Source organism: Bicyclus anynana, chromosome 8 (genome assembly GCF_947172395.1).
Source record: "Bicyclus anynana chromosome 8, ilBicAnyn1.1, whole genome shotgun sequence".
Classification (NCBI taxonomy): Eukaryota; Metazoa; Arthropoda; class Insecta; order Lepidoptera; family Nymphalidae; genus Bicyclus; species Bicyclus anynana.
In genome coordinates, this window is record NC_069090.1 from 10,691,102 (window position 1) to 10,705,342 (window position 14,241).

The window sequence follows — 14,241 nt, forward strand, 5'->3', positions numbered from 1 at the left end:
AAGACAAAATTGTGTATGCGTGCGCTCAGTGTTATAACCTATTATTCGGATCACTATTTACGGTGATTTTGTAGGGACGTAACCGATCTATTGTATAAAATCATTATTGGTTATAGGTATAGTTATTATTGAATGACGTAAAGGCGATATTACATGGTTTAATAAAATTGAAGCAATACCAATTTTTCAAAAAGGTTTGGCCAATCGAAGCTTTTAATGAGATTGCTCAATCGAATTAAGATATGTTAAATTTTTTAATGCCCTTGAAAGCAATATTGAACCGAAATTGAATCGTGTAATATTAGCTTTTAACTGTTAGTTAGATTACGAAGAATCAGGATGAAGATGAAACAGTCTTATTACGTTTAGTTTATAGTCAACATATTCCGGGAAGTCTTTGTATTATATAATGTAATGTTAAAATGAAGTGAAGTGAAGTATACATATAAATAGGCTCTGTAGCCACGTGTCACGTCGAATCTCTTTCTGCGATCGCAAATCCTTAGTTGTTAACTATTCATGATAGTAGATGGACTACTACATCCAAAGCCAAACAGACTTTCAAAACTAAAAAAACTATATAATTACAAATATAAGTAATATTATGTACAAATTATTCATTACTTTATTTAGTGTTTATACTGTAGAAATAAAAATACTCTTATTACTAGAAAGGCCCTGGTGGTAAATTTATTTGACTATATAAGTATAATAATATAAGTAAATCAGTTTCACTACATTTCATTATGTTCGTTTCCCTTTTCCTTTCGGTAGAATTTCCTCCTCTACTTCAGACCTAGAACAATACAAATACTTGTTGATAATATCTATGAATGGAAAAACGTTTAACTTTGCATATCACCGTTGTCAATCAACCAGCGTAAGTATTCCCAAAACATCAACTTTTTGGCCTAAATTCAACACCCATATTATATTCATCATTCAGAATTCTTCCCGTGAAATAAACCAGCATTTTTGAAAACCAGTTCTGTTAGTGGAATCCGTGGGAAAGGTTCCGATCAGTCAGTAGGTATCAGTGGCGAAGAGTTAATGGAAGCCTATTCCCGCTGGGTTACCTTTAAAATCCCTGCATATTCGTTGTTGTACTGTATCTAGATATACGAGAAACCGGACATTTTATCACGATATATGAATTTCCTTTTCTTTGGGACGGCTTACCTTCATCTAAATTCCATTCTTCGCAACTGGTAGGTGTTACGGTGTCAAGCGTTTACAAAATCCTCGAGAATTCCCGAGATTTTACAGGCAAAGAGGCAAAGTTAACGCTTCTGTTACATTCCATTGGTCAGCAGTGTTGCCCTTACCGGCTACCCCTCCAAAGTGTTGCAATAACGAGAATTTAATATAAAAATCTCATGCAGTACTTACTCTTCGCTCGCGTCTGGTGTCTCTTCTATGGTCACGTTTGGTTTGTGAGATTTGTTCTGCAGCATCTCATCTGAGTCGTTAAACAACTCTTGTTCCTGTAAAATTGTATAAACTATGATACATGCATAGTTTTTACTATACAATGTATTTCTGTCCTGATTGTGTAAGTACCGTAAGTTTCATAATGGGACCTCAACGACGTCACAGGGGGGTTTAAACAAGCGCAGAAGCGTCCTCTGATGGGGACCGAAGGCAGAAACAGAAGAGATGGATGGAATAATGTCATCATCATCATCGTCATATCAGCCGATGGACGTCCACTGCAGACATGCCTTTTTGTAGAAAGATCACGATTCTGAGCCGCCTGCATCCAGCGAATCTCGCTTGATGTCGTCAGTCCACCTTAGGGTCGACCATCACTGCGCTTTCTAGTGCGGGGTCGCAATCCAGCCCCTGGGAACCCAACGACCATCGGCTCTTTGAACTATGTGCCATCCATTGCCACTTACGCTCAGTGATTTTCGATTTTGATAATCAATGGTTCAAGAGTCACTCAGCGCACCATGGAGCGAGCTATGCTATATCTCTGAGTGATCAAATCAGAAATAAAGAGATCTGCAGAAGAATTAAAGTGACCAACATAGTACAATAAATCGCGAAGATGAAGTGACAAATGGGCGAGGCACATAGTTCGAAGAGCCGATGATCATTGGTACGGCGACCCCGGCAACAAAATGCAGACAAAATAGTTAAAAACGGTCCAGTAATTTCAGAGCCTATTTGCTACAAACAATCTAACATGTTTCTTCTTTATATTAGTGTAGATAAAAAAAAAAACATTTTACTAAAGGAAGTTAATAATATGAGCCGTGGCATGCATCTCCAACTTTAGAGTTACGTGCATTTTAAGAAATTAAATATCACGTGCCTGAAAGAAAAACATCGAGAGGAATCCTAAAAACCTGAGATTTTTTTCTTCGTGTGTGAAGTCTGCCAACCCGCATTGGGTCAGCGTGGTGGACTATAGCCTAACCCCTTATTCTGAGAGGAGACTCGTGTTCAACAATGAGCCGAATATGGCTTGTCAATGATGATGATGAAGTAATTATACTTACAATATCATTATCGTAAACAATGGTGTGCAGTTCCGTTTCATCAGCCGAGTTGTTTTGCATGAAACTAGCACCGCTGCTTCTCGATCCGGCCGACGAGCGCGTCGTGCGACGTTCTTCATTCGCTAATTTAAATGAAATCACTTTAAATATCGAATACTAGCTGACGCCGCGTGGTTTCCCCCGCGTAGTTCCCGTTCCCGTAGGAATACGGGGATAATTTATAGGCAAAACCTTCCTCGATAAGTGGGCTATCTAACACTGAAAGAATTTTTCAAATCGGAAGAACCAAACAAAAAAAAACTCTTCAGTTTTATAATATTAGTATAGATATTATTTACTGTCGTACCCGGTTAAGCTTCGCTTTGCCTAATGCAAATGGTGCACTTCTTCTCTACCCCTACCCTACTCTTACCCTACCATACCCAACCCTACTCCTGCCCTACCTCTACCCTACACCTACCGTACCTGTTCCCTACCGCTACCCTAAAAAAACCCCTACTCTAACTCTATAATTTTATTATGAATCGTTTGTATGGGAGTATAGAAAAGTGTTGCTTTAGAATTTTTTTTTTAATAAATATGAAACACTTTTGTAATTTCCTAACCTTAAACAACACATAAAACCAAGAATCATTAAATTTGGTACAGTCGTTCAAAAGTTATGGGCGCACATACATTTCGAAGATCCATTTTTATTTATATAGATTACCTTGGTTTAACGCGTAGTTCGTATTTCTGTTTATAATACCGGGATAAACTAAAATGTACATTGTTCCCTGATAATGTAGCTTTCCATTAGCGAAAGAATTTTTCAAATCGCTCCAGTAGTTTTTGAGTTTAATTCATAACACACAAAAATCAAATCTTTCCTCTTTATTAGTGTTGAAACTCGAAATAATTATCAATAAGTACCAATATTATACAGGGGTAAGGTTAATGACATTCTATGGGGGTAATTTCCGAATCCACTATAACCGACCTTAAAAATTATTTTACTACTAAACAGCCTCATTATTTGTGATTGTCATAGGCTATATTTTATCCCTGTATTCTCACGGAAACGGGAACTACGCGGGTGAGATCTGCATTAATTAATGAATAAAATATACTTTACCAGCGGACGCCCGCGACTTCGTCCGCATGCAATTCAGTTTTTCGGAAAATACATGGATTTTTTCAAGATAAAAAGTAGCCTATGTGTTAATCCAGGGTATTATTTATCTTCGTTTTAAATTTCAGCTAAATCAGTTCAGTAGTAGCGGCGTTAAAGAGTAACAAACATCCATACAAACTATCCCGTTTATAATATTACTTGGATTGTACAATGCTGTAGGTACATTGTTTTTGTAATTTTATACTCGTAAAGAGATTTTTGAAAATATACAATTGAACTGCTTATTGAGTATTACCTTTATTAATTCCTTTTTTGTTCTTCTTGCCCTGTTTGGAACCATTTGAATCACTGTCAGGAGTGTCGGGAGACACCGCGCCGCGAGTCGACCGCCGGATTGTGACGTTGGAGACGTCCAGATCGTTCATTGGCGGGGACTCTTGCGTACCTTTGTTACCTACAAATAATACATTATCCATTGACCTCTTATAATAAAAGGACCCACAATCATGTAGAAATTTTCACTTAAAAACTGGCCAATTGTGCTTTGACAATTTTAGAATTATTGGTAAAGAAAATTATACCTAAAGTCTTTAAGTCCAATATTCAATAAAACCCCAAATTCAGAGCAAATTAAACCTTAAGTAGTAAGTTTGAGGTTGAATTTTCAAATGCTACTTGAATTGAGTGCCAAGAAGTTATGTTTGGCACTCATTGAGTGGGGACGTTTTTTGGTCGCTGATTGTGCATCCAATTTTTAATAAGAGATCAATGACATTATCTTGCTATTGAAGCTCAATGTTTAACCTAAATAAGAGTCAATTTTAACAAGCTCTGTTTGTTACTTAACAATAGTTGGAAGCGCCGTTAATGATTTAGGGTTTCATCAACTCTAAGCCCTCATTCGCACAAGAGTTTTTTTTAACGGATCTATTTCCAACGCCAAAAATTGAAAATGCAACACTGCTCGAAAAAAAGCGTCGTGTTTTAAAAACGCTGTCGTGCAAACATAAACCTACTTGGGAATGCATTTGTTGTATTTGACCGTTTTTTTAACGTCCGTGGAAAAATCTCACGTGCGAATGAAGGCTAATGACAGAAGATCCGTATTTAAAACAACCTTCACCCATCTGTTCATTGGATGTGTGTTTTGAATTCAAAGGGGGCACTTAGTCATGAGCTGGTTCTTGCAACGCGGCATTTGTTTGGATCGTGCGGCGTTGCAAGAATCAGCTCATGGCTAAGGGCCGCCTATGGGTTCAGTTTCGAACCGTCAGCCAGGCATACTGCGACGTTGTATCACGTGAGTTTTAGCAGTGTTTTATAATACATTAGTTATAGCTTGGCAACTTCGTTCGTAACATTCGATGATACGCGCGGGCCGGGGGGCGGGTAGCGATGAATGAAAACCCACGCACAAATTCACACCCGCGCAGTCATTCCCCGCCGTCGCCCGCATATCATGGGAGTGTCATCAACTTGCCAGACTATAGCATACCTTTTCTTCCATTTTTATTGTTGCTTCTACTGGAGCTACTGGAGTCTGTGCTGGGGCTGGATGGCTCTCCGCGAGACGATCTCCTGACAGTGACGCTGTGACGATCTGGTGAGGGGGACCGTTGCACTGCTTCTCTTGATGCCACCTGGTTCTTTTTAGATTTGCTATTCGGTTTAGCTGAAAGATATATATATATATATACCATGTCCAGATTGAATTGCGCTATTTGGTAAATAAACAAACCCTTTTGTCGATGCCAAACTTTCATAACAGTTTTTAGAACCATCAAACTATTAAAACACGTACAAACGCTTTGTTCTTTACAATCCACCTATGGAGAATCATACAAACGTAACATTTTTTTAATTTACACAGGGTTTAATCAAAATTTTTAGAAATAAACGAAATTAAACACGAAATTATGCACACAGATTACATTTAAATGTTAATTTGACGTTTCGTCTCTCTAAGGTTGTGCCAAGTAAAATTGTCACCACAGATTAAAAATGAACGATTTACCGATTGTAAATATCGAATGTATTCCGTTCAGTATCGATATCGTAATTGAGTAATTTGAATAAAGTAATTTTGTCATAGCGCTGTTTAGTTAGTTACGTACTTATATGTTAAAAAAAGATAATGCGTTAACAAGTACTGCCTAAATTTTTAGTACTCTTTTAATTTATAACAAACAGATACAAGTGAAAAAAATGTTATTTGATAGGTATTAATTAATATGCAACAGAAAGAGGTAGATAGTTAATATCGCGCGTATTTTGACTGTGTGATTAGTGTTGCCAACTTAGAAGTGAGTTTTTAAGTAAAGTGATTTTTTTACAATTGATATAAAATTCGATTAGTAGTAGTTAATTCTCGATATAGTTCATCAACGGCCCATCCCTAGGATGACGTCACAACTAATGTCAGTGATGAATACGACCATATTTGTTTACAAAATTTTGCAATTCTAAAAAAACGAAGTTTATATATATATTTTTTTTTTTTTTTTTATTCTTTACAAGTTAGCCCTTGACTACAATCTCACCTGATGGTAAGTGATGATGCAGTCTAAGATGGAAGCGGGCTAACTTGTTAGGAGGAGGATGAAAATCCACACCCCTTTCGGTTTCTACACCGGCATCGTACCGGAACGCTAAATCGCTTGGCGGTACGTCTTTGCCGGTAGGGTGGACCTGGACAAATTAAGAAAATCTCTATATGTGATGAGTCCAAGAAGACAATATTCTAAAATGGTGATAACAAAAAAAATACTTTGACTACTACTACTTTACTTGATTCTCAGATCAAGGTGCATTCGAAACCCTAGTAACTTTGATTTTTAGTTTTCGACTTGCGTTATCACAATATTTTTTATAACATTAACAAATATCTCAAGACATAGAGTACTTTTGACCCTAAAATAAAAATAAAAGGGGGTGAAATAGGGGTTGAAAGTTTTTATGGAAAGTCCTTAATTTATAGTCAGTTTTAAAAATTTGTTCATAAATCATAAAAAATATGAAATATAATGTAAATCAAGAATTTTTAGAATTCAACCCCTAAAGTGGTGAAATAGGGGTTGAAAGTTTAGATTGATTTTCACGCGGACGAAATCGCGGGTGTCCGCTAGTTATATTATAAATATAATTTTACCTCTTTCAACATTCTCTTGCGAACGCTGCGAGCGACTTCGTTTGATTCCCTTTGATGTTTGCTTCTGTTTTGCTGCTTTTGTCGGTTTGCCTTTATCTTTAAAGTCATCATCATCTTTTGTGACAGGTAGCTTCTTTTTCTTGCCTATAGCAGGAAAACCACCATCATTTTAATATACAGAAAGCACTATACATACTATGTAAAGGAATAAATTGAACTAAATAATATGTATATATATATATATATATAATAAAAACACAATTTCAATTTTTCCAGATTTTACAAACTATTATATTTTCGAAGTATGGCGACATCCAGACATTGGGGTTTTAAACAAAAACCCAAACATCCTACTATCCTACTAATATTATAAACGCGAAAGTTTGTATGATGATTGGATGTTTGTTACTATATAACTCCGCTACTACTGAAGCGATTTGGCTGAAATTTAGAATGGAAATAGATTTTACTCTGGATTGACACATATGCTGCTTTTTATCCCGAAAAAATCCATGGTTTCCCGAGATTTGCGAAAACTGATGATTTTGATGATATGAATGTTTGTTACTCTTTCACGCCTCGATTCCTTAACCGAATTAGCTGAAATTAGGTATTAAGATATTTTATAGCCTGAATTAATACATAGGCTGCTTTTTATCCCGGAAAAATCCATGGTTCCCGAGGGATTTGTGAAAAACTAAATTCCACGCGGACGAAGTCGCAGGCGTCCGCTAGTGCTACAATATTTTCGTCTTCTGGCATATTGTGACGTGACGGGGGGCAGCAACAGTGAATGTACCATCATTTTATGGTAGAGGAAACACCTCGAGCACAGGTGCCAGGACTTGTGACCTTCGGAGTAGGCTTATGGGATCCCTTTAGAATGCATCATAACTCACTTTCCCTGCCCGACATGTTTTCCATTCCCACACTAAACAATTTATGATCAATAATTACAACACAAAACATTATTGCACAGAATCATCACTAACGCGACTGGCAGCGTGACGGTGTCCACGCTGTCAAACAAACAACTGAGCTCAAGTCACCAAATACCCTCTTATTTTAACTCGTACCAATACTGATAGCTTCCCTTTACAAAAACATAAGTAATTAATGTTAATACTACCCGCAATCGAGGCACTTGTAACAATATGTTTTAAGAAAGTTCGTATGTCAAATATTTGCATCTACACTTTTTAAACTAAATCCTGTGATTTAGTTTATAAAGAGTTGGCAGCAATCAAATCACGTCGGAGTACTTCCGAGGCAATCTTTCTCGGTATGACCCCTCATACTTCTTATTTATATTATGTTTTTACTTACCCTTAACTATTTTGGCTTTCTTCACTGGGGATACTCCGCTGCCATCGGAGGATGAACCATCTTTATCTGCAGCCACCTCCGATACTTCTCTCCTTATGTCTGATGAACTAGCTTCTGCATAAAATAAATCATTCCGATCAACTTGAGAACCTCCTCCTTTTTGAAGTCGGTTCAAAATATGGGATCTATTGACATGGTTGTTTTTTCACTTTCAGCTAGTACTATACTACAGTCTGTCTTGATGAATACTGTTTACCAACAAAGAAATTAGAAATGAAGGTAAAAAAAACATGCCATTTCATAACTTATTTATTTAACATTATGTATGGTTTGTTTACAAAATGTTATATAAAATATACTAACCATATCTAATTGTTCTAAGCTTATTAATTAAATTTTTTACATTAATTAAGGACCAAGTTAATTATAATTATTATTAGGTGTAAAATTACTAGTGATGTATACCCTTATTTTTAATTTGTTTGTTGGTAAACAGTACTCATCAAGTAAGGCTGTAGTATAGTAGTAGTAATTACTTAGTACTAGCTGAAAGTTAAAAAAAATATTAGCAATGTATTTTTAAAATATGACCTTGTCATGTGATTTGGAAAGTGTGCGCCAATACGATTGCACCCGCGATAGCACTTTGAACCTTCCTCTAGGCTATCCAAACATTATAATCAATATTTTAAGAAAATGTAAATTTAACTATTTAGTTAAAATTAAATTTGGCTGGTGGGAGGCTTCGACCGTGGCTAGTTACCACCCTACCGACAAAGATGTACCGCCAAGCGATTGAGCGTTCTGGTACGATGTCGTGTAGAAACTAAAAGGGGTGCGGATTTTCATCCTACTCCTAACAAGTTAGCCCGGTTCCATCTTAGATTGCATCATCCCCTACCATCAAATGAGATTGCAGTCAAAGGCTAACTTGTAAAGAATAAAAAAAAAACCTTAAAATGTAGGCCATCAAACATTAATTTCGTTAAAAATGTTTTCATTTGATTATTTATAAAGCTTTATATGCGTCTAAATGTTGCACCCGCGACAATGGAATGGCCCAATAACAAACCTTCAGGATCTGTGGCTACAATCTCGGAGGGGGAGGTTTCATCTATCTCTGGTTCCTCTTGAACAGTCTCGTTGATAACCACGTGAGTGCTTCGTGCGAGCGGTTGGGCTAAAAGTATAAACCGTGTTATTAAATTACATATAGATCAACTTCTATCAACCTACGAGTACAAACATTGAACATCGTAATATGATGAAATTTTTGAAATATCTTTGATATCATCATTATCAACCCATTTTCAATTCAAATTAATTATCAAAAGGTATGTTGACATTATCGGGGATCTTGATTTATTAGAAAATTGCAAACATGAATGACTTTCTAAATGTTGTCAATATTTCTAAATTTTTTATAACAAAATTTGGTATCATACCACTAATTATTTATTATTAGTTTACACACTATTATAAAAATATACATAATTATACGGTTACAGTAAATGATGTTTATTTACAAATCTAAAATAGGCTAGTTGACACTTTTTTTTTAAAAAGATCTTAATTTCTTCATTGTTGTTTTATTACATCCTAAAAAATATATTGTATTTTTTGAGACTTGAACACTCGCAAATTTCAAATTGGTATATTTGGGATCTTTAATCTAAGTATCATACCAAATTAATATTGTTTATATTAAATTTGATATGAGTCAACTACTCTATGTCTACTATACAAATAAAATATTGAAATACACTGACAACATGCCACCTGCATAAATCGTAGATGTATGCTAGTTGACATATACGAAATTGAGATTCTATGTAACAAATGTCATCCGGCGCCTACTGGTGGATATCATAAAGTATTCCACCAGTATAGATAACATTTCTCAATTGATTTGATGTTATGTTAATAAGTTGTTAGTAAAGAAAAAAATACTAAATATGCCAAATGTACCTACGCCTAGGATGCACGCCACGAGTAGTCTACGTTAGTCTTACTCGTTCATATCGCTATAAAATCTTTTGAAGAAAAATAATATCGTATGTGCTACCTTCTGATCTGATTTGAAGGCGGTGCCACGCCGGTGACGTATTAATTAGAGCCGTTTCTGAAAGAACCACGGGAAATAACTGTCTATAAATCCTAAACCTTTATGATTTAATCAGAATTGAGAACCTCCTCATTTTTTTTGAAGTCAGTTAATAAAAAACGATAGTTTCGATTCCACCGCAATAGAGAAAATATGTTTCTCTCTTTCGCCATGAGATATGTCGTTAACGCATGCTAGGCATGCAGGGTGTGTCAAATAAAAATGTTATATAATTCATAAGTAATTTATACGTTATGGCAGAAATGCTTTGCGTACAATAATATATCTAGCAGATATTGAAAATGTATAAGTACGGGGGCATACGATGCGTTGCAGCCGGCGTCGCTGCGTCGTCTTACATAGAAATATATGAAGCATGTCACACGATGCGCTCTGGCGCCGCACCGGACTTGCAACCACCGAGACGAGGCGGGGAGGGGTGAATGTGTTGCGGCATCGGAGCGGCAGTTGTTTATGCGTTACCACATTACTTTATTGACAAACTGTCCAACGCAGTTACGGCGCCGCTGCCTTATCAACGTTGCGGCGCCGCACCGCTCGTGTGCCCGCTGATACGGTGAAATCTTTGCGATGCGGCGCCGCAATGTATCGTGTACCCCCGCTCTTACTGATGTGATTTCGCCACCGCTTTTGACACGCCACATGGTTCGTGGTGGATGCTCCGAAAGTGAGCGATATTTTCGATGTGCCGCTATTGTAAACATACATAATTTTTTCTTCATAAAATGTCTCGTGGCGCGCATCTTAAGCCTACAGTAGGCCTAGCATGCGACCAACGATATTTCTCGTGAAGAAAAATAGACGAATGTCAACCAATAGCAGCGGAGTTATGCCATTTCCGTTTGCGCCGATATTGGTTGACATTTGTCTATTTCTCTTCTCGAAGTATTGGTTGCATGTTAGACCTACTGGCCCGTCTATACACTAATGGGTATTTTTTTAAATTATTGCTGCAATAACATACACAGACACAACTTTTTGAAGACGTGCGTTCTCGTGGACGGATTCAGAGAAGTGGACGGCCAACCTTACAGATGTTATTATCAAAATTATCAGTATTAGCTAGAGAATTTAAAAAATAAAGAATATGCGGGGGAGCCCTGAAAGTAGTTCTTATTAAAAATTAAATAATTAATAGCGAAAAATAAGTTACTATAGCTTGGAAACTTCGTTCGTAACACTCCCGATGGTCCGCGCGGGCCGTTGGGCGTGTAGCGATGAATTAAAAACCCACGACTGATGCACCTCACTTCCCCGCACGCACGATTGCACACCCGCGCATTTTTCTCCCCGTCGCCCGCATATCATCGACGAACTTGCCAGACTATAGCAAACGGTACGAGGTTTCACCCGCGTGGTACCCGTTCCCATGGGAATATGAGTATAAAATATAGCCTATGTTTATTAGGGATAATGTAGGATTCTAAATTTGAAAGTTTTTTTAAATCGATTCTGTAGTTTTAGGGCCTATTCGGTGCAAACAAACAAACAATGAAATCTTTCCTCTTTATTAATTGATTATGAAACACGGCTAAAACTCACGTGATATTAGGTCGGAGTATGCCCGACTAGTTTCGAACCCATACGGGGCTTAATATCACGTGAGTTTAAGCCGTGTTTCATAATCAATTAATATGAATAACACTCACGATAGTTTACATTATTTCCTCTTTATACTATTAGTATAGATAAATAAAAAAATCCCATAATATATTTTTGTTAACATTTACATGTTAAACGCAAAATTAAACGTCAAACAAACATATAACCGTTAAGGTTGTTCCGTTATATTGTGATGAATTTTGCCATGTTACTCAACTGGAAGCAACATAAAAGAACTTCGTTCCAAAAAAGGGGAAAGTTTAATAACTTTATTACTTATACTTACGTAAGGATAAAGTGTTTCGGCCAACAGTGTCTATTGTGTCTTCTGCTTGAATAGTGCTTTCTACACCTGGAAAATAACAAAATGTATTTTATTTTATTATTGGACGTTGGGGTCCGAAGGTGCCGACATGGCGACCCCGCACTGGAAAGCGCAGTGTTGGTCGACCCTCCACTAGGTGAACCGAGGACATCAAGCTGGTTGCAGGGCGGTGGTGGCGGCTCGAGACCGTGGTGTTTGTAAGTCTATGCAAGAGGCCATGTCCAGCAGACGTCCATCGGCTGTTAATGATGATGATGATGATGACGATGACGATGACGATGACGATGACGATGACGATGACGATGACGATGACGATGACGATGACGATGACGATGACGATGATGATGATGATGATGATGGATGATGATGATGATGATGGATGATGATGATGATGATGATGATGATGATGATGATGACGATGACGATGACGATGACGATGACGATGACGATGACGATGACGATGACGATGATGATGATGATGGATGATGATGATGATGGATGATGATGATGATGATGATGATGATGATGATGATGATGATGATGATGATGATGATGATAATAATAATGGATGAATGAATGGTGATGATGATGATGATGATGATGATAATAATAATGGATGAATGAATGGTGATGATGATGATGATGAGAACACTCATAAAAAACAACTTTTGTTCAATATTAATTAGTTGTCCTACCGAATTTCATATCATCAAAATGAAAGGAACGTTCCCATACCTAACCTAAAATGTTTTGATTTTTGGACTGCTTTTTTGGGTACCTATTCCATATTTATCCCTACTAACCTCCGCAAAATGAAAAAAAAAAAACAATTACTTGCGTCAAAATGTTCTTTAGTTCTCGTAATCTTCTGGTACAATTCAGTTTTAATAACAGACTTCAAAATACATACATGCATTTTGCCAAAATCATTACCCTTCCTTTTGGCTTCGCCGTAGTCGGGCAAAAAGGAGGATTCTATATTCGGTTATATATATGTTGTTTTAATACAAGAGATTGTGCAAAACTAAAATAGTATTTATCATCTAAGATTGAAAAAGTATGAAGAAGAATATTTAGGATAGTCTCGTACCAATATTAGAAGCTTTACTAAGGCTGGCGCGTTCTTCCAAGGCCCCTAGATAGCGAGTCAGGTTTCGACAGGACTGCTTATCGGGTAGTTTCTGAAACCAAGGAAAATTATTTATGTCCTATCGCTGTATAACTCTCAGACTAATTACATAAGGACTAGTATCACACCCAAATTCAAGAACAAAATTGTCAGTCACTATTTGAGGAAAACGAGCTTAGATCAGGTACATATATAAAACTAATATATGTACCTAATCTAAACTACTAAACTAGCGGGCGACCGCGACTTCTTTCTTTCCAAATTTCAGCCAAATCGCCGCAAAATTGACAAAGTTTCATACAAACTTTCATTCCGTATTTTATCCCCTTCAGGGTAGAATTGATCAAAATCCTTTCTTTGCGGATGCCTACGTCATACCTGTATGCCAAATTTCAGCCCGATCCGTCCAGTGGTTTGAGCTGTGCGTTGATAGATCACTATGTCAGTCAGTCACCTTTGAGTTTTATATGTTTAGATTAGAAGTTGTTGACCGTTTTTTACACCACATAACTACACAAAAAGGTATTTATACGGAGCTCTTTAACCGATGAACACGATTACAACTATAAAACATTTCAATAGATTCAATAGACAGTTTTTACAATTGCATTAGATCGTTGATCATATACTTTAAAAGTAAAAGTAACGTCGAGGCAGGTCCCTAAAGTAATTAGTCTGAGTACTAACCAGGCACAAGTCGCGCAGCGTGACGGCGAGGTCGGAGGCGGTGAGCGCGTCCCGCGGCGGCGACAGCAGCGCCAGCATGCGGCACAGCAGCGCCGCCTCGGAGCACGCGGGCCGGCGCGCCAAGTGCCCGCACAGCACTACAGCCATCGCGCCTTGGCTGTCTATGAGCTGAAAGCAACTCCATTTAGGACTTATCCTATCATATTGCCAAACCTTCTACACCGCGAGCCTGTGGGTTAACTACACCCTAAGGGTGCAATATAACAATGGGTTCAGGATGC

At 37.3% G+C, this 14,241-nt stretch overlaps 1 protein-coding gene across 1 annotated transcript in view; it reads right to left on the minus strand.

Annotated features, from left to right (window-relative positions):
* Positions 1-658: 658 nt before the first annotated feature.
* Positions 659-14,241, minus strand: part of LOC112054696 (condensin complex subunit 3) — a 35,982-nt gene continuing 22,399 nt past the window's right edge. The window contains exons 19-29 of the mRNA XM_052882969.1: positions 13,961-14,128; positions 13,235-13,325; positions 12,106-12,171; positions 9,165-9,272; positions 8,093-8,206; positions 6,767-6,910; positions 5,114-5,290; positions 3,914-4,072; positions 2,505-2,626; positions 1,390-1,484; positions 659-796 (exon numbers count right to left, since the gene is read on the minus strand). Of these exons, the coding sequence (XP_052738929.1) occupies positions 745-796; positions 1,390-1,484; positions 2,505-2,626; positions 3,914-4,072; positions 5,114-5,290; positions 6,767-6,910; positions 8,093-8,206; positions 9,165-9,272; positions 12,106-12,171; positions 13,235-13,325; positions 13,961-14,128 (1,296 nt within the window). The 3' untranslated portion in view covers positions 659-744. The remainder of the gene's footprint in view (positions 797-1,389; positions 1,485-2,504; positions 2,627-3,913; positions 4,073-5,113; positions 5,291-6,766; positions 6,911-8,092; positions 8,207-9,164; positions 9,273-12,105; positions 12,172-13,234; positions 13,326-13,960; positions 14,129-14,241) is intronic.